At 41.1% G+C, this 27618-nt stretch overlaps 1 protein-coding gene across 2 annotated transcripts in view; it reads left to right on the top strand.

Annotated features, from left to right (window-relative positions):
- The first annotated feature begins 6808 nt into the window (after positions 1-6808).
- LOC126190945 (NBAS subunit of NRZ tethering complex-like) overlaps positions 6809-27618 on the top strand; it is a 410919-nt gene continuing 390109 nt past the window's right edge. For both annotated transcript variants that reach the window (XM_049931590.1, XM_049931589.1), the window contains exons 1-3: positions 6809-6960; positions 7203-7309; positions 27159-27292. In XM_049931590.1, the coding sequence (XP_049787547.1) occupies positions 6850-6960; positions 7203-7309; positions 27159-27292 (352 nt within the window). In that variant the 5' untranslated portion in view covers positions 6809-6849. The remainder of the gene's footprint in view (positions 6961-7202; positions 7310-27158; positions 27293-27618) is intronic.

Raw genomic sequence — 27618 nt, 5'->3', positions numbered from 1 at the left:
GCTCTTATGCATAGTCTATTGCAGTATGGTGTCTTATTTTGGGGTAATTCAAGTCTGGCAAACTGGTCATTCATTATTCAAAAATGAGCATTAAGAATAATGAAAGGAGCTGTACCAAGAAAGCCCTGCTGGGAAATTTTGAAAGAATTTCAAATAATGTCGCTTCCATCTTTATATATCTACAAAAGTATCTGCTTTTTCAAATCTCACCCCCAATTTTCTTCTTTAAATAGTGAGTGCCATGACTACCCAAAAAGACACAGGAATGATTTACACAGAGAAGCACACAAAACTGCCCAATATCACACAAATGCAATATATCACCCCAAAATCCTTTTTAGTGCTCTTCCCTTAAGCATAAAAAAGATAGAAAATTTTTACATTTTTAAAAATTGAGCTTAAAAAAATGTTATTAAGAGAATGTTTTTACAGTGTTACAGAGTACATCGATTTTCAGAACATAGTGGCATAGTGGTCAATTATAATGATAATTCATATTTGAACAAATGTATGAAAATAGTCTGCCTGTACACACTATAATTAATTAATTATTGTTTCTTCTGTTATTCTCTACTAGAGTGGTCAATGATAATGATAAGTCATATCTGAAAAACAAATGTATGAAATGGTATGCACTATAAATAATTAATTATTGTTTGTTTTGTTATTATGTACTATATGCTGCACGAGAGATATATTTATATATGTTTTACCACCGTAGGCCTGTGTTATTAATGTACTGTATAATTACAAACTCATATAATGTAACATGACAACTCCTATATCATTGTATGTGATAAAATGGATGCTTAATAAATGAATGAATGAATGAATGACTACTACAAAACGGTCTGGGGCTAACCTCCTTGGATGCTGCAGTACTGGTTGACCCAATGTCATTCTAATGTGGTGCACAGTGCTGCATACTACTTCCTGTATGGGTGATACTTCAGGCTGTTCCCCACATGTGACTGAACCCTCACTAGCTTGTAATAATAGTTCAATCCACACTTTTTAATTAAACGCAAACCGAGTAAAAATCGTATGAAATTATTATCCATGCAGTACTACAGTGATTGTTGAATGTCAACCAACAGGTATTATATTTTGTTTATTGTTTCAGTTTATATTGATTCGCTAATCAGGTCAGTTTGGAGGTACTGTTTCTTCGTGATAACACGCCACATTCTGTGCTCCCAATCACTGCACCCTGTTTTTCTCTCCTACTGTTGGCCTGAAATATGGCCGCACGCGACCTTGGCCTCGCCAGTGCTGTCTCCTACAACTGTTATGGCAAACCCCATTACAAGCAGGAATTTCTATTTCATTCAGCAGCCCTCCAACGCTTTTAATATCTAGCAAACATCAGCTTTGCCGTGTTTTGATTGATACATGTGTGCCATAGTTGGGCTGTTTCAAGTTTAATAAGGGCAAGCGACTAGGCTACTTATTCCAAAAGTGACTGGTGGATATAGAGTTTCAATCCACAACTATGGAATACAAAGCACTGTCTTAATCATAATAGTGCCTACCTTCGATATCGTTTTGAGGGGGAGGAGGAGATTAGTGTTTAACGTCCTGTCGACAATGAGGTCATTAGAGACGGAGCGCAAGCTCGGGTGGGGGAAGGATGGTGAAGGAAATCAGCCATGCCCTTTCAAAGGAACCATCCTGGCATTTGCCTGAAGCGATTTAGGGAAATCACGGAAAACCTAAATCAGGATAGCCGGAGACGGGATTGAACCGTCGTCCTCCCGAATGCGAGTCCAGTGTGCTAACCACTGTGCCACCTCGCTCGGTGATATCGTTTTGATATCATGATTATATCCACCAGTCCACGGTTGAATACTCCAGCTCAGGAAAGAATAGTTTGTGACTCATCTTGTACTATCCTCTTTTTTTCTTTTTTTTTAATCTTATGGGACTTAACTGCTAAGGTCATCAGTCCTTAAGCTTACACACTACTTAACCTAATTTATCCTAAAGACGAACAGACACACCCATGCCCGAGGGAGGACTCGAACCTCCTCCGGGATCAGCTGCACAGTCCATGACTGCAGCGCCATAGACCGCTCGGCTAATCCCGCACGGTGTATTATCCTCAGGTAGTAAATATTATTGCTAAGTATTCGCTTGTCTTCCTTACGGTCACCATGCTCTGATGGAGCTAATTTACCTTGTTTTAATTTTGGATGGAATTCTGGATTATTGCTGGATTGGAATTCCAGTTGATGTTAATTACTTTTTTCAGTGTAGATCCTAGCATTCTGATTCATTCATATGCTGTGAAGGAGTCACCTTTGATTTTACGCATCACTTTATGGAAATGAATTTCTTTAGCAAGAATTTAGCTTTCAGTAAAACTTTTTAAGTTAATACAGCAAAATTTTTATGCCAAAGAATTGGATCACGCGACGGCCAATACATTCAATTCAAATTTCTGTTCTCTCTGAGAATGATCGAAATTACTTAAGCAGTCATAATTTAGTTCTTTTCTGGTCTTTTAGACTATGAAACATTAGAATTTAGAAAAAAATCTTAAAGCTCTGAAACTGTTTTGGAATTGGGAGCATGGAATGATTTAGATTGAAATTAACACTATCTATAAGGATTATTTACATACAATTCACCAAATTTCCTGTAATTGAAAATTGCACTAAACTCCTGTACAGTTCTAGTAATTAAGAAATTTAATTGGAGAGTCTTTCTACGTCTTAGTGTGACGTTCGGTGTTGCATGAGTCGTTTAGGCGAGCAGGGGACAAACCAAAATTGCATTGGTGATACATTAATTACTCTGCGACCAATATGATGCCATTTAGAGCCGTTGTTCCTTCAGCGGCCATGCTTCCAAATATTTGCAGCGTCACTAGCATGAAAATTCTTGCCTCCCACTCCCCTTTCTACTTTGCATAAAACCCCTGTGAGGCCCCGGTTGCGCAGACAATCACAACGTCTAAATTCTAGTAACTACTAAATTATGGGAGCTGTGAAATAAAATACTTGTTCAAAAATAATTATTACGACTCTTTCTCCATATAAACTAATACTTATTCAGGAACCCGTCACTTTCCTAAGTTACAAATATACCTCCCCTTGTATCGAAATTTATCGATCGTTCTCAACATATCGAAAACATTTATAGTAAAAGGTTTAATATTTTTATGTTTTACTGTCAAAGACAGTTCTTCCATTACACACCTGATGATAATAATACACTCACATGGTTCACTCACTGCCTGTATAGCGTTTCGACCCAGTATGCACCTGACCATTTCACTACCTTTGTGCCCTGTGCTATGTTAATGTTGATATCAGTTCTGGTGTGGTATCGAAAATCAGCGCCTAATATGGAGTCTGAGACGTCCGATATAAGAAAGGTCCACTGACTCCTCTGCGACAAACCCAATCTGACTTTAAATCTACATTTACCATGCATGGCTATTGGCAATTGATTGGCTGCCGTAAGGCCTGCTTGCAGGGAATTTCCTGTCGCTATACAGCTTCCTGCCGGCAGTAAGCTAATGTCGGATCAGAAGTCTATACGTTAGTAACGTCAACGCGCATCTCTGATGTACAGTCTATGAAATGGGATAGATGCATGAGATGGTTACTCACCACGTTCAGTTTCAAGATGGCGTCACGTTTAGAAGTTGTAGTTAATCGCTCCGTAAATCAGGATTATTTAGCATCACTGAAGTGCATGTCATGCCATAAAATCGTGTGAAGTGGCGTCAGAAGATGCTCAATTATGCATAAGTGGTATCATTCGCATTGCCTCGCGAAAATAGACCAACATAAAATCTCCTGTGTATGTGGAACGAAGTGCAACGGTCATTCAGCAGCGATAGAAATGTGAAATACCAACCGTGAATTTGAAGTGACAGAAGAACTACAAGAAGACTTGAAAACATCAGAAGAACGCGTCCTTAGGCGGCCGAAGTGACCGAGCGGTTCTAGGCCATTCAGTCTGGAACCGCGCGACCACTACGGTTGCAGGTTCGAATCCTGCATTGGGCATGGACGTATGTGATGTCCTTAGGTTAGTTAGCTGTACATACTGTAAAGAGACATGTTTATTTTATAAGAAATATTGTAAAAACATTTGATGCCATCCATGCAATGTATATTGTTCTACGGATGAATAAATAAATAAATAAATCAACCAATCAGCTCATTTTCTTGCTCACCTCCCTGCCGCCAGCGTTCATGGTAGCTTTATGACCCCGAGCATCTCATCTCATGGGTATGTCACCAAATCGCCAATGGAACCAACAGACCTGCTGCTGAAAACTATTCTGGTTTCATCTCATTTCTGTACCTAGTGTCCCACCTGATTGAGCTCTGCTGTCACTCAAAGCTACTAAACATCATCTTCCGTAGGGACTGATCTTCTTTTGCAGATCAAGCAGCTACCAATTTAGATCCAATTGTTGGCTTCTCTGTAGGTCTACAGGTGTTACCTTCTTTTTCTCACAGTCGTAAACTACCAGTGCGATGCTCACACTCCATGAGTTATTAAATGTTGTGTAGTGTGTGTCTGCTAACGTTTATAGTGTAGTGATATCGTCTTTTCGCATGTAACAACTGCTACCTTTACTGCCTCCAGTATCTGTGCCATATCGTTTGGTCTGGTAAACCTGCATCGCCCACGATTCCGCCAATACTCGAAGGGGATTCTGCCCAATTTGCTCGTAATGTGACACTTGCTGGATAAGTTGATCCAACTGTTAACACATGCTGTCGATTAGTGCATTCTTCAAACAAGTGTACTGTTGCTTCTCGGCGGCTTGAGTATTACGCCTGTGCCGATAGGGGCCGTCGTGGCTTCTAATGCGCTCACAATTGCTGCGAATTTTGTGCGCTCGTCCATTACCTCGTTTTGCAAGAATGCCAGTTCCAGCATCACATATCATTGCGCTGCTTTGTCCGTTGTTAACTGCTGATCCCTGTCTTCCTTTGCCGTTTTCATATAACTCATTTAGTTCCGTTTTGTGATCGGGAACTGCTCGCTGGACTTGTTTGCTCTGACATCGCTAATTGCAGGTTTGCGATTTTCGTCTACAAATTGTTCCGTAAGGCTGTCAACTGCGTCTCCGTCTTTTCTTTCGTCGTCTCCTTACCCGACGATACCGCCTGATTTCGCGCGTCCATTTGCGCCAACTTTAGCTCTTTAGGGGTCACCCACTTGCAGTGACATTCGCTCTAAATATAAAGCTTTGCGAGAAGACAATCAAATCGAGAATAACAAATCCTTAACAACCATGGAAGCGTTATAAAAAAAGAGAAATAGTAATGTCACTCTACTCCATGGAGGCAATAAAAAAGAAGGGAGATGGCATTAGGTCACGAACTTGAAGCGGATGTCCGCCATCTTAACTAGCCCAAAACATTAGGTTTACCGCATTCACACCCCCGTAGTTCACAGGGGTGACACTTCCCTGTGACGCCACTCGGTGTCGTGTTACTAGAGCAAATACCCATTCAAGAACAGAAAAACTTTCGAAATTGCCTCCCTGACACTATTTTATTCATCTAAGCTCTATAACTCCTAGTATTTAAAACAGTTGTTGAGGACTCACTACAGGAATAATGATTAAGAAGCACTCGTAAACAGTAGGCTCCTAATGTTTGGTCTACTTGAGATATCGGCAGGCCCCACCCGCACTGGCTTCGAAACAACGAACAGCGTAAGTCTATACTGCCATCTCCCTTCTTTTTTTTACCTCGATGCTCTACTCCCTCCAAAGCAACACTTTGATTCACTGTGCATTTATTTTCTCTGATTATGGCGACTCCCACAGTTTAATACGGGACTCTTTCCTGCTGATAACCGTTATTTTATGCAGCATATCCTGTTGAAAAAAAAAAAAAAAAAAAAAAAAAAAATTAATTTGCTTTACACAGAAAACCGTCTTTGATAACTCACAGAATTTACCAGTGACCTTTAGTTTATTGTCTGCCAAGATAAGTACATCGTTGCTGGATGTGAACATTCTTCTCAATATTTGAACCTTTTAAAAATTCAAGCTAAGACAATGCAGTGAGCGATCGTATGGCATTATTAGCGAGGTAACCCGATTTGGGGTTGTTCAGCCGCCTTGCGCAAAACGATTTATTTGGCACCACTTCGGCGATTTGCGCTTCAATTATGATGAAATGATGTTGAGGGCAACACAACATGAAGTCACTGAGCGGATAAAGTTTCCGACCTGGCGGGGAATCAAACCCGGATTTTTCGTGATCAGGTTGTTAAATAACCATTACTTATTACCTTTCGTAAAATTTTCAAAATGCTGGAAAAGGACGAAAAAGGCTGAAATTTAATGATATTTCCTTACGTCCTGTTGGTATTTCTTTAAACTCTCTTGATACGAAATTAAGTTGAATTCTTATTGTTTGACGACTTCTCTATCATAGCGAAAATTACGACTGAATAATGTTAACGTGTGCTTTCCCTGTCACTAAATGTAAACCTATGATAAGATAACAACATGTTAAAATACTAGTGTGTAGTAACATCACAGTCTAATACTCTTTTTTTACAGAGAAAAATGTATTATGTTGCAGTCCATGTTCCAAATCGTAGCGACAAATTTAAAAAGTAACTCAAGGAGCATGTAAAGAACTGAGTAAAATCTATGCTCTCAATGGAATTCTCTTCAAGTTTTCAAGCTGTGACATAAAATACGCGTGAGAACTTTAACCTGTTCCGAAGAGTACAGGTTACGTGACACGTTGCCGAACTGTCCCAGTGACAAGCCTGTCTTCCGTTGTGTAGCGAAGGACTTTGGAACATGTGTTATTTGTTTATTAAGTATGGTAGACAGGAGTGACAGTAAGCAGCACTATGACGAAGAACTCTGTAAACAGATACGGTGATGATTGTGACGATGATTGCGACTGCATTTTATACGAGTTACTTCTTTATTCTGAGTGGAAACAAGAACCGGAGGTCGCGGTCAGTATGACAATCTGTATAACCAACTTAAGTATTATTGTTGACAATTCTTAATCTGATGTTTTTGTACGACAGACGGAATTTTACACCAGTAATTGTTAATTTTTTTTGTTAGGGTTTGTCACTATGTCATATTTTGTGATACACTAAGTCTTGACAGTGTAGTAGAGAAGTAAATTGCGTGCATCATATTTACAGGCTCTGTCATGTCAGAATATCTTTTGTTGTGGCTCATGTTACAGAAGCCGATTAAATCTGCAGACAGTGCAACTCTGCCTCCCAAGCAAGGTTCCTACCTAAATATCTATAACTACCTCAGAAAACCATCTCCTACGGATGACGTTCTAAGGTAATCAGATTTTCTACATTGCCTTGCATTTTTTCCGTTTTTATTATCGTACTCTAATCACGTCTCGCAACACCAATAAGAGATACAGATATGTTTACTGATGTGTATGAAATGGGACTATCCTTTAACACACAATTAATTTTTTAAATAAATTGTTGTACAATCCTTGCTTAAATATCAGGTTGTAGGTATACAGCTGTTATGAAACGCCTGCATTCGTGGTGATCCTATATTTCTCTCCCTTGTCACGGCTTTGACGATGGTTGCAAACACTTTATCAATGCTCAAGAATAGGTCATTAACGTATGTTGTCTGTAGCCTTCTTTGTGAGGAATCTATGCCTTCCGTTTGTATTTTTGTTATTGAAAAAGTTCCGTGACGTGAAATGTCTTTTGAACATCTATGCACTTATTTGCAAGATATTACAACAGAAAGGAGGATGCTGTGCTCCACAGTACTTGTTTCCTAAATCTTCTCAGATTCTTTGAGAGATACTTGGTTTGTTGTAGGGGACTTATGACCTCAGCAGTTGAGTCCCATAGTGCTCAGAGCCATTTTAGTTTGTTGTCAGCATTGTGATCTTGTGTTAAAAAAGTATGGACTCTGCTGTGTTTAAGAAACCTAACATTTTTGTGAAGGAGATACAAGATCTGCAAGTGTGTGATGTGTGTGTGTGGGGGGGGGGGGGGAGCATTACAATATTTTATCTGAGGAAGCCAGGCAAGCAGTGTTAATTTGTTTAATAAGTGTAAGATTAGTTTTATTGATGACACTGATTCTGTTGAATGTTTTCGTTTAGCAAGTGGTTGTATTGGTTACTACTGTCAATTCTGCTAACCTTTTATGACTAGTTTTGTAAGTAATTTTATTGACGTACTATAGGAGCCATGACATATTATTCTAAGATAATTTTTATCATGTGCTACAGTGCCCTTCGTTTCTTCTTTGCATGTGATACTTCATGGTTGGCACACAGTAGTAGAGTAGATGGCCTCTCCTGATCCCTTTTGCCTATTTCAATATCCTGTGTTCACTTTGCAAGTGCCATTCGCATCCCTGTGTTCCTAACAGCAAGTCTGTGTACTTGTTAAGTTATATTTATTGCCTTGCCAATTTTTATCATCCATTTATCTACGTCTATTTCATTTTCCATTGCAGTTAGGATACTTTTGAGACAAGATTTCTCTGCTTTAACCAGTACAATAAGTAAATATAGCCTCATAAGCACTTCTCGTCTATTCCTTGTGTTAGGCTTGCAGAATTCATAGCAGTTCTCAGAATACTCTTTCCCCCTCATTGTAGTCCTGTATAAATTACATTCTCGTTTGCGCTGTCCCCCATTCACCCAATTTGTGTGAGTCTTATTCATCTTGTGTGACTGCTCTTATTGTTGAGGCTTTACCTTCATAGGTATTGCTCATGCTGTAGACTGCAGACACAAAGACAACCCTTTTATATAAGGTTACCGATTTCGGTCTGTTTTAGACTATCTTCAGACCTACACCATGGTGAGCAGTTAGCATCTGTGGAGGCGTAGTGCCTGCTCTGTTTACAGTTATCACCTACCATCATGGTGTAGATCTCAAGATGGTCTAAAGCAGACTGAAATTGGTAACATTATATATTTAAAAAAAAAAGTTTATTGCAGTTGTGTCTGTTCATATTCATTTTGAACTAATAAATAAGCCACTGTACTCCAGAGAGATGTGTTGTCAAAAATTATTAAGTAAGATTTTGGCCAAAAGGCCTTCTTATGAAGTAGACAGTTTATGCAAGCACAACACACACACACATGACCACTGTCTTTATGTGCCGAGGCCAGACTGTGAGCAACTGTGCCTTACAGGAGAAGCAATCTGCATGCTGGGGGTAAGGAGGAGACTGGGGTAGGGAGGGGCAAGGACAGTAGTTAAGGGTTGGGGGGGGGGTGTAGTAAAGTGTTGCTTGTGGGAGCATACATACAGGAACGAGATGCGGAGTGGGTAGGACAGCTAGGTGCAGTAGTAAGGAGGCTAGTGGGTGCTGGAATAGAAGACTGTGTAATGTTGGAGTGGCAACAGGGACGGGGATAGGTGGCGGAAGGACAGTGGCTAATGAAGATTACACCAGGGGTGTTACAGAAATGTAGGATGTATTGTGGGAGAGCTCCCATCTGTGCAGTTCAGAAAAGCTGGTGTTGGTAGGAAGGATCCAGATGGTACAGGTTGTGAAGCTGCCATTAAAATGAAGTACATTGTGCAGGACAGTATGTTCAGCAACTGGGTGGCCCAGCTGTTTCTTGGCCACAGCTTGTCATTGACCATTCTTGCAGACAGCTTGCTGGTTGTCATGTCCATGTAGAATGCAGCATAGCAGTTGCAGCTTACCCTGTAGATCCATGAGCAAGGGTTTTGGAGCAGTGGTGGCGTGGTGGTGGATGAGGATATTGTGTAGATTCAGTGGGTAGCCGAATACAAGTGTGGGGGTACTGGAAATGATAGTGGGTAGGACATTCCTCATTTCAGGGCACAAAGAGAGGTAGTTGAAATCCTGATGGAGAATATAATTCAGTTGCTCCAGTACTGGGTGGCACTGAGTCACGAGGGGAATGTTCCTTTGTGACCAGACATTGGACTTCAGGAAGTGGTGAGTGAAAGGAGAAATAAGGTACAGGAGACATGTTTCTGTCCAAAGTTGGGAGGGTAATTTTGATCCGTGAAGACTGCAGTGAGACTCTTGGTATATTTTCAGAGGGACTGGTTGTCACTACAGATGCAACGGCCATAGGTGGGCTAGCTTGTACAGAAGGGGCTTCTTGGTATGTTACAGGTGGCAGCAGTCAGAGGGGAAGTGTTGCTGGTGGTTGGTAGGTTTGAGGTGGACAGAGGTACTGATGAAGTCATCTTTGAGGTGGAGTTCAACATTTTAGATGAAACTTGCGACAGATTAAAACTGTGTACCGGACTGATACTCGAACACGGGACCTTTCGCGGGCATGTGCTCTACCAACTGAGTAACCCAAGCACATCTCACGACCCATCCTCACAGCTTCAGTTCTACTAGTACCTCGTGTCCTACCTTCCAAACTTCGCAGAAGCTCGTCTGCGAACCTTGCAGACATAGCACTCCTGGAAGAAAGGATATTGCAGAGACATGGCTTAGCCACAGCCTGGAGGATGTTTCCAGAATGAGATTTTCACTCTGCAGCGGAGTGTGCTCTGATATGAAACTTCCTGACAGATTAAAACTGTATGCCAGACCGAGACTTGTACTTAGGACCTTTGCCTTTCATGGGCAGGTGCTCTATCAAGTGAGCTACACAAGCACGACTCACAACCCGTCCTCAATGCATGTGAGCTGTGCCTAGGTAGCTCAGTTTGGCAGAGCACTTGCCTGCGAAAGACAAAGGTCCCGAATTCGAGTCTCGGTCCAGCACACAGTTTATATGTCTGAGGAAATTTCATAACAGTGCACGCTCTGCTGCAGAGTGAAAATCTCATTCTGGAAACATCCTCCAGGCTGTATCTAAGCCATGTCTCCAAAATATGCTTTCTTCCAGGAGTGCTAGTTCTGCAAGGTTTGCAGAAGAGCTTCTGTGAAGTTTGGAAGGTAGGAGACAAGGTACTGGCAGAATTGAAGCTGTGAGGACGGGTTGTGAGTCCTGCTTGGGTAGCTCAGTTGGTAGATCACTTGCCTGCAGAAGGCAAAGGTCCAGAGTTCGAGTCTTGGTTTGGCACATAAGAAGTTCCATATCAGCGCACACTCCACTGCAGAGTGAAAAATCTCATTCTGGAAACATTGTTGATCATGGCTTGTTGGGTTGACAAGGACCATGTGAAGCAAATAGGAGAGAAGGTTTTGAGATTCTGGAGAAATGTGGATAGTGTCCTCACCTTTGATCCATATCATGAAGATGTCATCAATGAATCTGACCCAGGTGAAGGGTTTGTTATTTTTGGTGGTTAGGGAGGATTCCTGTAGATGGCCCAGCTCATGAATAGGTTGGTACAGTTTAGAGCCATGTGGGTGCCCATTGCTGTACCAGGTATTTGTTTCTAGATGAGCCCTTTGAAGATGAGGTATTTTATGGGTGAGAATGTACCAGGTTGATCCCAAAAGTGAGGTCTCCTATTACTTTATTTATTTATTTATTTATTTTTTCATTGGATGTTACCACCAAGTGCAAATTGCACTTAGTTATTTGGTTTTTGAACACAAAGGGCACTGTGCCAATTGAAAGCCCTTGCCAATTGATGGAAGTGTATGGTGAGTCATGCATGGATGTCAAAAATGTTTGTAAGTGGTGTAGAGAGTTTGCAGCTGGTCGGGCTGAAATTCACGATGAAAAAAGGAGCGGGAGACCGTCAATTTCTGAGGAGACTGTGTTGAAGGTTGAGCAAAGCATGCGTGAAGATCGGTGGGTGACCCTGGACGATCTCTGCACGGTGGCTCCTGAGGATTCCTGAAGCACTGCTCACAGAATTTTAACAGAAACATTGAACTACCGGAAGGTGTGCACAAGATGGGTGCCACACATGCTGACTGAAGACCACATGCGGCAATGAGTTGATGCTTCCCGCCTATTTCTTCACCGCCTTGCAGCCGAACAGGGCAACTTTCTGGACTGGTTAAAAGAACGTTTGGCCGGAAAGCGATTCAGCTCCGACGACGAGGTGAAAGAAGAGGTTCATAACTTTCTGAACAGCATGGCGGCGAGCTGGTATGACATGGACATACAAAAACTGCCACAGCGTCTACAAAAATGCTTTGACAGAAATGGTGATTATGTCAAAAAAATAGCTAAATGTTCAAGCTGTAAACTGATGTAAACCATTGTAGAAATAAACAGGTCTATGGACTTATAAAGAAATAGGAGACCTTGCTTTTGGGATTACCCTCTTAAGTGAATCTGGATTTTGAGGTAGGGATCACTTCTCGTTGCCATAAACCTGCAACACCATCATGACACCAGAGCTCTGCTGAACAGTGGGACAACTGGGCAATGCCAGCAGCAGCCATAGGGTCGAGACTGGACTGTGCCTACCACCAATACCAAGTTCTTCATGGGGCTTGGAGCCACAGCCATGCCAACCTGTCTTCTGAGCCTGCTGCCACTGACATTGAGTTACTATTGGACTAATTGCCTCTGTCTGACTCTGCCAGAGGGCAGCAAGTCAAGGCCCAAGCAGAGCCACTTTCGGGTACTGACGCAGTGATGATGCAAGTGGAGCGAGAGTCTTTGCAGGCTCCAAGACGCTGAGGAAAGTAGCATGCTGGTGACATCAATGTCCTTAGTCTCTAAAGCTTGCAGGCCTTCCACAAGGTTGTTGCAGCATCCCAGGGTTCCGGCTCAGGAGCCAAGGCAGAAGACGCTGCCCATACATCAGTGTCAGCCAGGGAAACGGAGAGACGTGTGATAGCTTCACTGTGTCACATATTGAAGTCAATAAAACTTCAACTGCACCACTCACCCTGCCCCTCCTGGGTGGTGTCAGAAGTAGGATCTTGAAGCCCATTGCTACACCATTTGGTGACAGCAGAAGGAGTAACAACACCTACAGTGTCTTCATTGAGCTAAAGTCTAGGTTAGGGACAGTACAATCACGTGGTGCTTATCTACTGCTCATAGGTTGGCAATGTGTCAGCCATTAGGATGATTCTGTGACATAACCTATGAGAGGCGAGAACAGAGGCAGTGTATTTCTAGCACCGAATTGGAACCATGGTATTGCTTGCTGTTTTTCAGTGTGTTAGTGAGTTTTGAGGGAAATATTTTGTGATTATGGCAGCAAGTGCTATAAAGTCGACTGATTTAAGCAGTTTAGTTCTACATGGAGATATTGTCTGTTGGTGCATGTCTCGTGAATTAATTCTAGATACTTGAAAATGTATCACATGGTAGTGAAATGACTCTGAAAGAGTCAAAGGTTTGTGTGGATGTAATCATCTGGAAGTGCAGCAGAAACCACCACTTACAGGAAGTGGATCAGTGGGAGAAGGTAGGTGGATCAGTCTTGATTAATGGTAGTAGCATGTTCATTATATTGATTGACATTGATCCAGCTACCTTCTCCCATGATTTAATTAAAAAAAAAAAACATTGACTTACTTGTAAAACACCTGGGAAGAAAGAGGGTAAATATGCAGTACTAATAAAAGCTAGCCTTTAGCACTCGAGACTGTGCAACTCTCTCTAGACATGGGAACGGGGCTGGAAGTTTAATGACCATGTGCCTAAACCCGCGTACCTGGTCCTTCCTGTGGCGGTTGATCTGCTGCTCTCTGCACTGCCTGCTATAATGCGTCCTATAATAACTACAGTGTATTCTGTTAAACACTCACACAGGATGGGGCTTTACGTGTCGGTTGTGACATATAAGGTTGCTGTCTAAATGATGGCATCCAATGCAAAAACACGGTGCATAGAACACAAACTAATCACTGTTCAGCGGATGTTTTATCAGTCAACGATTGGCACTGTTCTTCCAACAGTACTGAACAATTCAATAACTTATAGCACGAGCGTGCACATGGCCGAATCGCGACGTGGATGCTCCATAAAATTTCGGGTATGATATATGAATGAGAATGTACCTGTGCTCAAGATATTCAGCCAGTCAAAACAATGTGTTTCTTTCAGTTAGAACTTGCATATAGGATCATATCAGACCACATTATTTTTCCGTAACCGTCATGGTGCCGTTGATTGTTGTTCTCCCGACATGACGCACGAAACCAAGAAACATCACCTTTTGGATAAACATTGATACTGCATTGTGAACACTGAAATTAAACACAGAACTTGTGTGGCAAACATTTTCAATTACTTCACCATAACTTGTAAGATATGTGCTGCAGCCACAGCATCAACACAACACTCTGCCCATGCTCCATGAAAGCTACACCACGACTCCCCACTGTTGCTCTGTGCTCGGCAGAGAGGCGACTATCGATAGCCAACAATACAATTCCATGCTTACAAATTACTCATTTTGATCATGCAGCTCGATTGCGTAGCACACAGAACAGAGAACTATTTCACTGCTTTTTCGAATATATCATGGGTTGTGACACTGTCCTTGGTTTCCAGATACTAGTATAGCGGAAACAACTCTGACTCAAGCAAAGAGCAGCTAAATTTATAATCGTTGTTTACAGCAATGTTTCATGCGCTTTCCAAACATATTACTTTGAAACATGTCGTCTGTCTCCTGCCCTCTTAGTGGCTATGTAACACAAACAGCTGGCACACTTCTTTTGTTCCTATCAAGCCTCACAGCAAGTGCTGACAACATTACTGCACGAAACATCTAAGTACACCACTGGCCCTATTCTATACTTTTACCCTACGTTGTGGGGTGAGTGCAGTCTTTTGTTTTGTTTTTGTTTGATAGTAAGGTCATGGCAAGTCCATGGGCTTTGTCAGATGTTGAGTTGTACTTATAAGTTCAGTGTTGGAGACGGGAACACAGACAGTATTTGTTGAGGAGACGTAAATATGTGCTAGTTTTCACCTGGTCTGTATAATAGGTAATATGGGTTCATGAGTGGGACATATGGTTTGTGAGCTAGTAGTATATAAGCTGTTAACTATGAGTAGTGACTCCGTAGGTGAAACTAAGTTTGGTCATTGTATCAATGTATAGTAATAAGTATTTGCAGTCACTCGGGTGAGAGTAATTGCAGGATTTTCAATACCGCAAGGAGCTACCACATAGGAGATGTTGAGAGTTTTAAGAGGCGAAGTAGATAAATCTTCAATCTGGCAACATGGATCAGAATAGGAGATTAGAAGCACTTGATGCTGAGATGAAGGAAATAGCTTATCACAGGACTTTGGAGTCTAGTAGGAAGATGCGGAGAGAGCATGAGGATTAGATGATAGAAAGTGGGCTTTGAGACGTGACTGCGGGGAATATGTTGATTTTGGGGAGGATAGAAAGAAGCGAAAGAGAGGAAGTGGAGAGGAAAGAGGAGGAGGAGGAAGCTGAAAGGGAGAAGAGCAGGCTTGTGGATACTTTACTTGTTCCTGCAGAATGGCCTTCTCATTACTGTAGTTGAAGTTGTCAGTCCTGACAAGATTAAATTAGTGGTAGATAGTGGCAAAGTGCAAGTTCCTGAGAATTTACATGAAAATATTATTGAAGGTAGGATGAGTGATGTAGAATTACTAGCTCCAATATTCAGTGGAATTGTGGAATGTGAGGTAGCAGAATTTAATGTGGCCTGTACCAAAGTAGACTAAGTGTGGGGTTAGCAATGTGGATGATACATGCTGTAGTATCTGCCCATTTGGTGATAATGGACATTGTGTTGAGGCCAGAGAGCTGGGGCCTGATGACAGGCAAATACAGGTGCTGGTGATTTTTGTTTCATGCAGTCTGGAACTGCAGATAATGTTGTTGTTTCGGATACTACAAGGAATGCACAAGAAGTTGTTGACAGTTGTGTTACATATGTTGTGGCAGAAGTAGTACAGGTGCACACATTTCCTCAGAAGTGGTATGAACAGAGGGAAAGGACAAGAGGATGGGTTCATAGAGTGGATAATCAAGTAAATAGGGATGAATATGTTAAAGAGTGTACTTTGGAAGATAAGAATGTGGTGCGAGCACAGGTACTGGGTCACAGCATTGCAGGGCAAGCAGCTTACGTGCGCAGTGAGCTGTTAAAAGTACAGCTGCGGTTAGCTGTACCTGATGAGTATGAAGTTGGTGAAGACTGCAATGCTAGCCTGAAAGTAAACATTCTGATGAACATCATGCCAAAATTAACCTTTGGTATGAGAGAGCTATTACCAGCGTAGAGCTGTCGCGAGGGACGTCTAGTGTAAGAGAACGTGTTAAACCATGTACAAATACATTAAGGAGTAATTGGCATGATTAGTTCTGCCGGGCACCAGGAAGTTGTTTTGTGTGAGCAGGAGTACTAGAAAACTAAGCCTTTCAAGGAGAATTCAGGCTTACCACTGGATTGGCAAATGAGATGCCAAGTTCAAGAGTTTAATAAGCCAGACCATGTTTTATTGTAGGTGGTAAGTTAAGGATAATTTATTAAGAAGGAAAGAAAGAAAGAGTCATTCTACTTCGTAAGTGTGAAACTGAGAGTAAAAAGTTGTTTTTACATAATCCTGGCAAGAGTCCTAGTAGTCAGTCAGGCTCCCTGTTGTTGCATGTTCACATCTCTAGAGCAGTAGGTTACATATTTAGCTTTTCCTGTGTTTCACTAGTAGTTTATTTCTTAAATGTGTGCATGTTATTCTGTTTAAGAGGTTTAATCTTGTGTTTTTAACTGTAAGTGTAAATTAAGGGAGTCTTTAATCTAGTTTTCATTTATTCTGAACATCCAGAGACGCAGCTCATTAAGGCAGCAACATCCAGCGGTGACACATCAGGAGGGTAGCAGTTCGCATATCTAGGTTTCTGTCTGCTTTTGTTGTTTACTTCTTCAGTTAGTCTAGCTAGCATGTCGACATGTGCATGCTGTATATGGATGCAGGAGGAGCTGCCTGCAGTTCACAAATAGTGGATTGTACTTCTGGCTACTGTCAATAGCCTTCAGGCTGCAGTGTAGCGGAGAACCTGGCACGCTACATGATACACCACAGGTGTTGCTTGTTCTGCCCATGGGCGCTACTGGCAAGGCACCTCCTAGCGTACCCGATGTGGGAAATCTGCCTTTACAGCAGGGTGAGTTGTGGATACTAACATGTTTGTGTTGTTCAAGGTGGATAGACAATGTGGAGGCTGGCTATGTGGCCTCACATATTCACTGTGTCAGTGATCAGGTGGCCATTCCTTCAGCAGGTTCCGAGAGACCTATGTCGGCAGAAGTGTACTAGTTATTGTGAGCCCGAACGTTAGGCACGTTATGGAGCCCCTTAGGAAGATTGCGTTGAGGGCTGCGAAGATAGCCAATGTGCACTCAGTATGTCAGCTGGCAGGCCTCACCCGAGATGTGGAGGCAGACTATGTAGAAACTCACATCGGCACTACTGACACATGTCATATGTCCTCTGAGGCACTCCTCTGTTCATACAGGTGGCTGGCGGAGGTGGTGAAGGTTGCTGGCCTTCTGCATGGGGTGTAGGCAGAGCTCACAATTTGCAGCATTGTTCCCAGAGTTGATCAGGGTCTTTTGGTTTGGTGCTGAGTTCAGTGCCCCGGCCAAAGGCTTCATTGGCTCTGTGACAGTCTTGACTGCAGATTTCTAGACCTGTGTTTTCAGGTGGAGACTTATAGGACTCTCCTTGATAGGTCATGGATGCACTACATGGAGGAAGCAGCTACTTGGGTAACAGAGTATGTGTGGAGTGCCCATGGAGGTTTTTTATGCTAGGCAGTAATTTGAAGTAGTTTGAAGACTCACCAGTCGATATGCAGATCCTGTCAAACTGCGCTCAGGGTAAAGACACTTAGATTGTCAAAATTTTATCAGTAAATTGTTGAAGTATTTGTAACAGAGTTCCCGAATTTATTGTGCTCCAGGAAAGTTCTCATGCTCAAATTATTCTTGGGACTGAGAGCTGCCTGAAACCTAAAGTAGAAAGTTTTGCAATATTTAGTGAGTTGTGGATCATATATTGCAAAGACAGATTAGATGGTGTTGGAGAGAGAATATTCGTTGCAGTTGACAATAATGTTGCCTCTATTGAGGTTGAAGGAAGGAGTGCGACAATGAGGTTATCCAGTTGCGTATAACAGGTCTAGGTGAAACCAAGTTAACTGTTGGATATTTTTATTGGCCACTTGACTCTGCTGTGTCAGTTGTAGAGTCATTCAAACACAGTCTACATCTACAGTCAGTAGTGGGAAAATACCCAGATCATGCAATAATTGTTAGAAATGACTTTAACTTACTGAGTGTAGACTGGGTTGTCTGTGGATTCATTGTGGGTGGTTGGGGTACACTAAGTCAGTTTTCTGAAAACACTCTTGAGCAGCTAGTTTGGCAGCCCATATGCAGTGGAAATATTTTAGACCTCTTAGCTACAAAGATGATGGACCATATTGACAGCATCAGTATAGAGATGGGGATTTGTGATCAAGGCGTCATTATAGAAACGGTGGTTACAATAGTTAATAAATCAGTCAAGAAGGCTAGGAGAGTGTTTCTGTTAGAAAGAACAGATGAGCAGTTATTGGCATATCACCTAGACAGTGAATTGACGTCTCTTAGTTCCAATAAGATGAGCAAAGAGGAATTATGGGCAAATTTTAAACAGATTGTAAATCATGGTGTGGAGAACTATGTTCCTAGCTCGTGGATTAAGGACAGAAGAGACACACTATTCTGTAGCAATGAAATTCAGAAAGTGCTGAGGAAGCAAAGGCTGTTGCTCTCTTGGTTCAGAACACAACACGCAAATGATGACAGGTAAAGGTTAGTAGAGATCTGTGCATATCTGAAAAGTTCTAGGCTTCAAGCATACAACTACCACCACCATCATATGTTAGTATAAGATCTGATTGAGAACCTGAGAAAATTCAGGTACTATGTAAAATTGCTAAGTGTTTTTATGGCTCCCATCCTGTCATTAATTGGCCAGTCTGGTGTGGCAATTGAAGATACAAAGCAAAAGCAAAAGTTTTGAATTTCGTGTTTAAGAAATCATTCACACAGGAGAATCATACAAACAAACTGCTGTTTGACTGACAGACGTCCGTATGGATGACACAATAATAAGCATCTCTAGCACAGAGAAACAACTGAAAGAGTGAGGGGTGGTCACAGCGAAGAACTGGACTGGGTAAGACCTGAGGGACTGGGTCTTCTCCATGGAGAGGGGTAGTGTAGTGCCGCTGCCTAGTCTTTGATTAAAAATTATGTCTTTAGCAAAAGTCACGAGACATATTGTTAACAGCCACAAGCCAGTAGCCACCTGTATGGTGAAATATGGGTCACAATAACAGACCTAGTTAACTGTGAAGCCAAGATGGCCAATGCAGCAGTAAATTGCACCAAACAGTGGTAATCACGTAGCCAGTGTGACGATGTTGTCACACCAAGGCAAGTTTCTTGTTATGGGCGGTGTGACTAGGTTTCGGGTTTTAGTGAAACAAATATACACCAGAGGTGTATAAATATGTCTGAATTTTGAGGCAGGGATTACTGCTCCTTGCTGGAAACCAGCACTGCCACTACGCTGCCATAGCTACGCTGGACAGCAGCAGCAGGCACGGGCTTAAGACTGGGCTGTGCGTGCTGCACCACTCTACCAGCCACCATCCGCTGCCTGCCAAAGGGCAGTGAGGCAAACTGCACACCCAGCCATCTTTGCACAGTGAAATGGGCTGAATGAGGGTCTGTGTGGGCTGCATGGTGCCCAGGAAAGTAGTTTACCTTGACATTAACGGCTGAACAGCTGTGGCCTCTAAAATCTGCCGACCTTCCATGGGGTTGTCATCAGCATAGCGAGGTGCCGGCTCAGCAGTGAGGGTGGAAGCCGCCACCCGTACATCAGCATTGACCAGGGACAACAGAGAGAGGCATGGTTGCCTCACTACATCATAAAAGTCATTCTTAACTCTCAACAGTGTTTCCACTGGGGTCTTCGGTCCCACTACTCACCCTGCACCATACAACAGAAAGACTGTCTAAGATTTTGTGCTGACTCTTTAATCAAGAATTACATTATTTGATCTACAACCAAAAGCAGTGTGTATAGGCACTCTTATACATTGATCCTGATATTAACTGGGACCATAATAATTGCCCACATTTTCCAATCATGCAAGCTGCATGCCATCTGTTACAGGAAATATTGAGAGTAACAAATGTTCATGTAGTCCTACTATGGTGACTTGTGTACTTTAAATACAGTCTGATCAGATAATTTCCATTCAGTGGCTACATTGTATTAAAACAGCTGAATGAATCATTCTTTGTGTCCCCTTTGCTGTGGGGCCAAGCAGAGGATGGTGCTATCAAATAATGGGCTATATAAATTGAGTGCTGAAAGCAGTGTCAAATTGCTATTGTGTACTGCTACAGCAAAGTTACTGAGTGAGATGGTGCAATGGTTAGCACAATGGACTCACATTCAGGAGGATGATGATTTCAGATCCACTACCTGTGTAGGATGTAGTAATAGGCATTGCTGGTGTAGAGAAGCAATTGAAAGAGTTCAAAACAACAAGTCACCATGTCTGGATGGAATCCCAGTTTGTTTTTACAAAGAGAACACTATGGCATTGACTCCTTACTTAGCTTGCATTTATTGTGAATCTTTTGCCCAGTGCACTGACGTAAAAAGCGCATGTGACTCCTGTATGTACGAAAGGTAAAAGAAGAGACCCACAAAAATTGCAGACCAATATCCTTAACCTACAGCAAACCGATTTTTTGTCATAGCCTCAGTTCGAGTATAATAGAGTTCCTTCATGTGGAACAGCTTGTGTCCACAAATCAGCATAGTTTTAGAAATCACCATTCATGAAATCAGCTTGGAATTTTCTCACAAGATGTTCTGCAAACCATATATGAAGGGCAATAGGCAGATTCCATAGTCCTAGATTCCTGAAGAGGATTTGACACAGTGTCCCATTGCAGACTGTTAATGAAGGTATAGGCATATCGAATAGGGTCCCAGATATATGAGTGGCTCAAAGACTTCTTAAATAATAGAACTCAGTATATTTTCCAAAGACAAGTGTTCATCAGATACAAGAGTATCATCAGGAGAGCACCATGGGAGTGTTAGAGGACTGCTGTTATTCTCTGTATACATAAATGATCTGATGGACAGGGTGAACAGCAGTCTATGGCTGTTAACCAATAATACCGTGGTGCACATGAAGGTGTTGTCATTGAGAAACTGTAGGAGCATAAAAGATGACTTAGACAAAATTCTAGTTGATGTGGTAAATGACAGCTCTAAATGTAGAAAAATGTAAGTTAATACAGATGAGTGGGAAAAACAATCCCGTAATATTTGGTTACAGTGTTAGTAGCGTACTGCATGACAGTCATGTTGATTAAATATGTAGGCATAATATTGTAAAGTGATATGAAATGGAACAGGCATGTGAGGATTGTAATAAGGAAGGTGAATGGTCACTTTGGTTTACTGGGAGAATTTCAGGAAAGTGTGATGCATCTGTTAAGGAGATGGCATGTAGAACACTTGTGTGTTGAGTTCGTCTAGAGTTTTTCAAATCCCCATCACTTCGAATTAAAGTAAGACATTGAAGCAATTCTTGTCGAGGAACATCATTGAGAGAATTTAGAGAACCGGCATCTGAAGCTGACTGCAGAACAATCCTATTGTTGCCAACATACATTTCACATAAGGACTATGAAGATTAGATAAACAACAGCTCTTACAGAGGGGTGTAGACAGTGGTTCTTCCCTTGCTCTGTTTGCGAATAGAACAGAAAAGGAATTGACTAGTAGTGGTATTAGTTACCTACTGTCATGCACCATATGTTGGCTTACAGAGTATGTATGTAGATATACTGTAGATGAGATTCCCAGTTGGCTGTGGAAATTTAGGTTTTACAAGATTTCACTGGAGTGCTTAAGGTAAATGCCAGAATGGTTCCTTTGAAGAGGATGTGACAAATTTTCTTCCCTGAGCTAACACTGTTGATTCTCTCATGTGCTAATTATTTGCATGAGATTGTAGTGCTGGTTGGTTCTGAAAGCATGTTGTTACACTGAAGCATCTACCAGCCTTTCTGTTCTTCTGTGAATAGCTAATATTTTGCAACAGTGATGCTTCAGTAGTCACACATTTCAGCTCTTCACTTGTTTTGAATTGGGATCATTACATTCTTGTGAAAGTCTGAGGGTATTTTGCCTGTCTCTTGTATCTTGCACACCAGGTGGAATAGTTTTGTCAAGGTTGGTTCTCTCCAAGATCTGTACAATTGAGGGAACATTGTCTCTTCCACGTGTCTTGTTTTGGTTTAAGTCTTTCTGTGTTTGGTCAAATTGTTTCTGTAGTACCACATCTCCCATCTCATCATCCACCTATTTCCGCACTCCTTCCATAATATTGTCTTGAAGTTATTTTTCTTTCTATGAGTCACCACCTCGTTTCACCTTTCAGCCTTCCCTTCTTTGCCTAGAACTGATATGCTATTGAAGTTATTGATATTCACAAAGTTGATTCTCTTTCATTCCAAAGGTCTCCTTAATTTTCCTACCCAAGACTCCTATCATAGTCATAGGTCCTCCAAGTGCTTTGCATTTCTTTTCCAACCATTCGTGCTCTGCCATTTTATACTTCCTGTCAATCTCATTTTTAGATATCTATATTTCTTTGCCTGCTTAATTTGTTGCATTTTATTTCTTCTCCTTTCATTATTTAAACTTAGTTTGTTGTGCGTTATTGAAGAATTTCTAATTCACTTTATACTTTTACCTAGTTGCTATTTTCTTATTTCATTATTAGACATACTTCTGTGTTTACTCTATTTGATTTTGTGTCGATAACCCTGTTCTCACCCAACCAGAAATCTTGTTCTTCTTGCTATTGCACTTCACTAATTACCACTGTATCTGACTTTAACCTATTCATTTCTTTTGTTTTTCAAATTCTCTAATTTATCTATTTGATTCTGCACTCTGACACATAGATTGCCAGATTAGGTTTTTTTCTGATAACAGCATCCTCCTGAGTAGTCCCTGTTCAGTGTCCTGAATGAGGAACCATTTTATCTCTGAAATATTTTACCCAGAAGGATACCATCTTCATTAATGCCTACAGCAGAGCTGAAAGTCCTTAGGAAACATTACAGCTATAGTTTCCCTTTGGGATCAGCTGTAACATAACACTGATTTCAAGGCTATGTTGGCTGATGTCACAAAGGCAAAATGTCAATCATACATTGCAACTACTCTTAAACTAGCCTCACCACAGATGCCCCTCCAATTTGATTTAATTTATATGATGTTTATCTGTACCACTAAGGCATGGCAAGGCACGACACAGAGTCAAGATCCAGATTTCACAGGAGTTTGAGGACATACTGTGATATGATGTGCGATCCCCTTGCTACCCCTCACTGTGCCACTGAGTGAGATAATTTCATGTCACTTAGCAGAAATGTGAGACTACAACACTGGTCAGTGAATCCAGTTGTCCCACTGTTTTGTTCCTCTTTCTTGTGTCTTGTACTTAACGAAATTTTATTTTTGTATCTGTTCACTGGAAATCGTAGGACATATGGCTTTCCTCTCTGTGGAAGGAGAACAGTGACGACTCCATTCTGTATGATTCTGCTGTGATGACTTTGTGGGCAAGTCAGCAGTTCCACCTGCTAATTTCCCTTCTGCCACACTATTCCCATCTCGTTGGAAAGAGGGAGAAATGCAAACCTTAACTGAAACATTTAGTTGCAGTGCATAAAGGCATTGAGGTCAGATTTGGAGAACTGAAAACTTAAAGAGCGTGAGGAGCCTATGATAGTCCTTTACATGGCTAGTTGAGAAAATGAAAAACATTTAACAAGCCTTCAGATAAGGCACTGTTTGTTGGTACATGGATTCTGTATTCAACAACGTGACGAATCAGTGTGTTGTGTTTGTGACATATAGCTCTCTCTGTATGCCATATTTTAATTTGCTGTGTTTTATATTGTGGCAAGAACATACTTACTGGTTTACTAGCTGATCTGTCACTTAAGAAGTCAGTAAAATTGATGATGTGGAAGGTGTTTTATTATTCTGTGTTATGTCTGACCTTCTACTTAAATTATTAGGTAGGAATTTGTGTGTTTTTAGGACGGCTTCATTGTCCTTTCTTATATGTGACCAAGATGCTACATTTACCTGACACATTTTAAACAAAGATCTGCAGTTTATTTAGTAAGCATGTGCTTGAAGGTGAATGTGTGATTGGGAGATGATGGTAACATTTTAACTAAGATTTTATGCTATTAGAGTTTATATTTTAAATACTTTAACCCCATTCATCTCAGAACATCATAATAAGAAAACTATCAATTGCACCTGAAACATCCTCCTCCCACATAGCTCCTAACATCACTCGTTAGAAGATGATACTTTTCCAATGAGTGGTAACAGTGGCCCTGGATATACCATAAAAATTTGTTACACTCAGAGTGGCGAGAATTAACCCCTTGAGTATGCATTTATACAATGTCCTATCTGCTCTGCATTGCAGTTAGTAGCACTATTACGTTTTAAATTGATAAATTGTATATAAATGTAGGCTTCCGCGGCCATTGTCACAGTCAATAAAATTTTCCTGGGTTTGTTACCGCATTGTCAGTAAGTAAAACTACTGATGTTTCAGTCACTGTTGCAAGTGACCTTCTTCGCAGGGTTGTTTTGTTTACAAAAAACATTATGAAGGCGGTCACTTGCAACAATGACTGAAATGTTGGTAGTTTTATATATTGACAGTGTGGTCACAAATCCAGAAAAATTTTATTGACTGTGATAAATTGAAGATTCTGATAAGATTGGGGGTGGCTACATTTAGAAATGGAAAAACAGAAATGCCATCATGGTGATTTTATTGTAAATAAACACTGTTAACTCTACAGAAATACATTTCTGATATTAATTAACATAATTAACTTGAAAATAATGTCATAGTCTATCCAGAGATTTCAGATGGATCATGTCTAATGACTGACTTGGCACACTATAAAGTTTACTATAAAATGTAATACTGCTTTGTACTTCTTCCTACACTGTCAGGTGCCTCTGCCCTCATTGTTTATTTAGCAAAACTTGAAGTTTAGTGAATAGTAATAATGCCAAAATTTGACCAACAAATGACAGACTTCTCCTGATATTTTCTATACCAAAATGAGTTAATAAGATTAATAATGAAAATTGTGCGACCAATTATAATGTACAGAGAGGCACTCAGTCAGTGACTCTTCCTGTGCTCCATTCTTGAATGGAATTGGAAGAAGTGCTAATAATGGGCACAATGTGGAGTACTCTCTCCTGTGTACTTCACACTGGTTTCCAAAGCTTAGATGTAGATATGGATTGTTTGCTGCTAATTCTCTGGGTCATCTCCAGTGTCTGTCTACCTTCATGCAAGATATCTCTCACACCACCAACCTGCTTTAAACAGTTACCAGGGCTGAGTGCTGATCCCAACAGTGGCTGAGGAATTGGCTGTTCGTAGATCAGGAAAAGGTGGTGTCTCCTCACCTGAACATGAGTTGTAGCAGTAGCAGTGACTGTAATCGCACGGCGAACTATTAATGAAACATATGTGATTACAACAGTCATTTACTCATTTTGGTACAGAGACAGAATTCCAGCAGATGGGAGGCTTCAGACACACCATGCACCAATGTCAGCAATCATTGGCCCATGCAAGTAGTGACATGTGCTGGCATCATTATGCCTGCTGAAGGCTGAAACTGTGGTGTGCCACTGTCTGTGTGGCATGGGCAAAGCTCCTGGCAGCTTGACTGCCTTGTGGTTGCAGTGTACCATACTGGTAAGGACAGTATTTAAACCGTAGTAAGCAACATGGCCAAAATCGAAGGCGTGTGCCTGCACTGGGTGGTCATCAGCAATGATGAGGGCCTACAGGAACCAGTAATCAGTAACAGTGTGGCCGGGCAGCCCCTAGCCCAGACTTGAACATGCGATGGACCAGGGAGGTGGCCATCAGTGGAAGAAACGCACACGACAGGTGACCCAGCAGTGTGAAGGTGCCAATTTCCAAACTCGGGCAGATACTTGCAGCTACTGGAGATGAAGTCTTTGGAATGACTGTGAGAGCATGCTGGTCAGTACTTCTCCAAAAGCAGCTCTCCCACTCTAGAAGGGATAACAGGTTGGAGTGGCCAGTTGTTGCCGTTAGGTGGTGAGGACTTCATTTGTTCCAATTCTCTTGTTTAGTCAGCCCCTGCAGGAGCCTAACTGGAACTGTAATGTCAGCCAGCTTCATCCTTCAGAGCTTGCTAGCATCTTCCAGGTCATCAGTATCCTGAATAAGAGCATTTTCACTCTGAATACACATTTTTGTGAAACGATGTTTTCTGGACATCAAGCTGATGCTCACTTCCCTCTGTATGACATTTTTTTCTAAGTATGGCAGGGACAGTTCATTGTACCTAACAGAGTTGTGGTGCAATGCAACATGTATAATGACTTGTGTGTTGCCTAAACTCTCTCCGGTTATGGAAACAGCTTCCTGTTACAATTCTGTAGCTCTATAAGCTACTGCCCAAGAAAATATTGTAATATCATTAGTAATAATTAAAAATGTTGTTAAAGAAAATGTAAAGTCACAAATATAGCACGAAACATTACAGAATATGAAGCACTGTTTGTACAGTACTTTTATATACAGCAGTCACCAAACGCGTGGTTTTTCTTTATTTTTTTTATTTTTTATTTTTTTTCCCAATGATTGCTACCAACTTTTCAATATACAGTGGTGTGGAATACACAGTGGCAACAATAAGCATACCGTCAACAAAAATGTAAGAAACCAGTCACTACAACACAATTAGAATTATCCCTCTTGATTGACAAACTCTATTTAGCGTAAATTTAAAATCCTGTAAGGTAGCTATCCATCTTAAGGACTGTAAGAAATCTAAGATTATGGTTACAAGAGTACAAATTAGGATACATTGCTACTCACCACATAGGGGATCAGTAAAGTGGCAGACAGGCACAGTTTAAACATGCCTGTCTGCCATTAAACTCCTCATCTACATGGTAAGTAGCAATCTACCTAAAATAATTCTGTTGTTGTTGTTCCACTCTGGATTTTCAGTTGTTTAATATTATGATAAGATTTATCGAAGATATTCAGCTGATAATTGGCCTAGTGACAGCAGCTTTAATGTGGCCACTTCATTTCAGTTAAAATGTCTGTGTCTCGGTGAATTAAGGTTGCAGGTGTATTCCTTACAGATTACTGAATAGTCATCTACCATGGAAGTTCGCTGTGGGAGAAGATGGAAAAGTTGTAGCCATTTTACAAGATACACTTTTGGAAATACGAGCCAGTAGAGATGAATACTCATCAGTTGTAGGCAAAGCTGTAGGTAAGTTGATTCATAGTGGCAGATTTTAGATGCTCTGTGGTATAATCTGATAATATTCCTGCAAGGTTTGAGTTAGGTTTGCATTTTGTCAGTTTCTTTGACTCTTCAACCTTTGCATTTGTGTTGTTTCCTGTTAAGCAAATATTTGATTATTCACAAATTAGCTGAACCTGTAGCTGTGTGCCCATTTTCAGTGTAAAACAGCAATATTTGGAAATTTTTTAGCTTTATAGTGTATGAAGTGCTTATATGCCCTGAATTTGGATAGTTACCCAAGATTATATAAATGTGCAGTGCATCAAAGCTTAACATATGAATGTGATAAT

This window comes from Schistocerca cancellata, chromosome 6 (assembly GCF_023864275.1).
Source record: "Schistocerca cancellata isolate TAMUIC-IGC-003103 chromosome 6, iqSchCanc2.1, whole genome shotgun sequence".
In the NCBI taxonomy this organism is placed as follows: Eukaryota; Metazoa; Arthropoda; class Insecta; order Orthoptera; family Acrididae; genus Schistocerca; species Schistocerca cancellata.
Note: the sequence above shows the minus strand (reverse complement) of the source record. Positions and strands in the feature narration are given on the sequence as shown.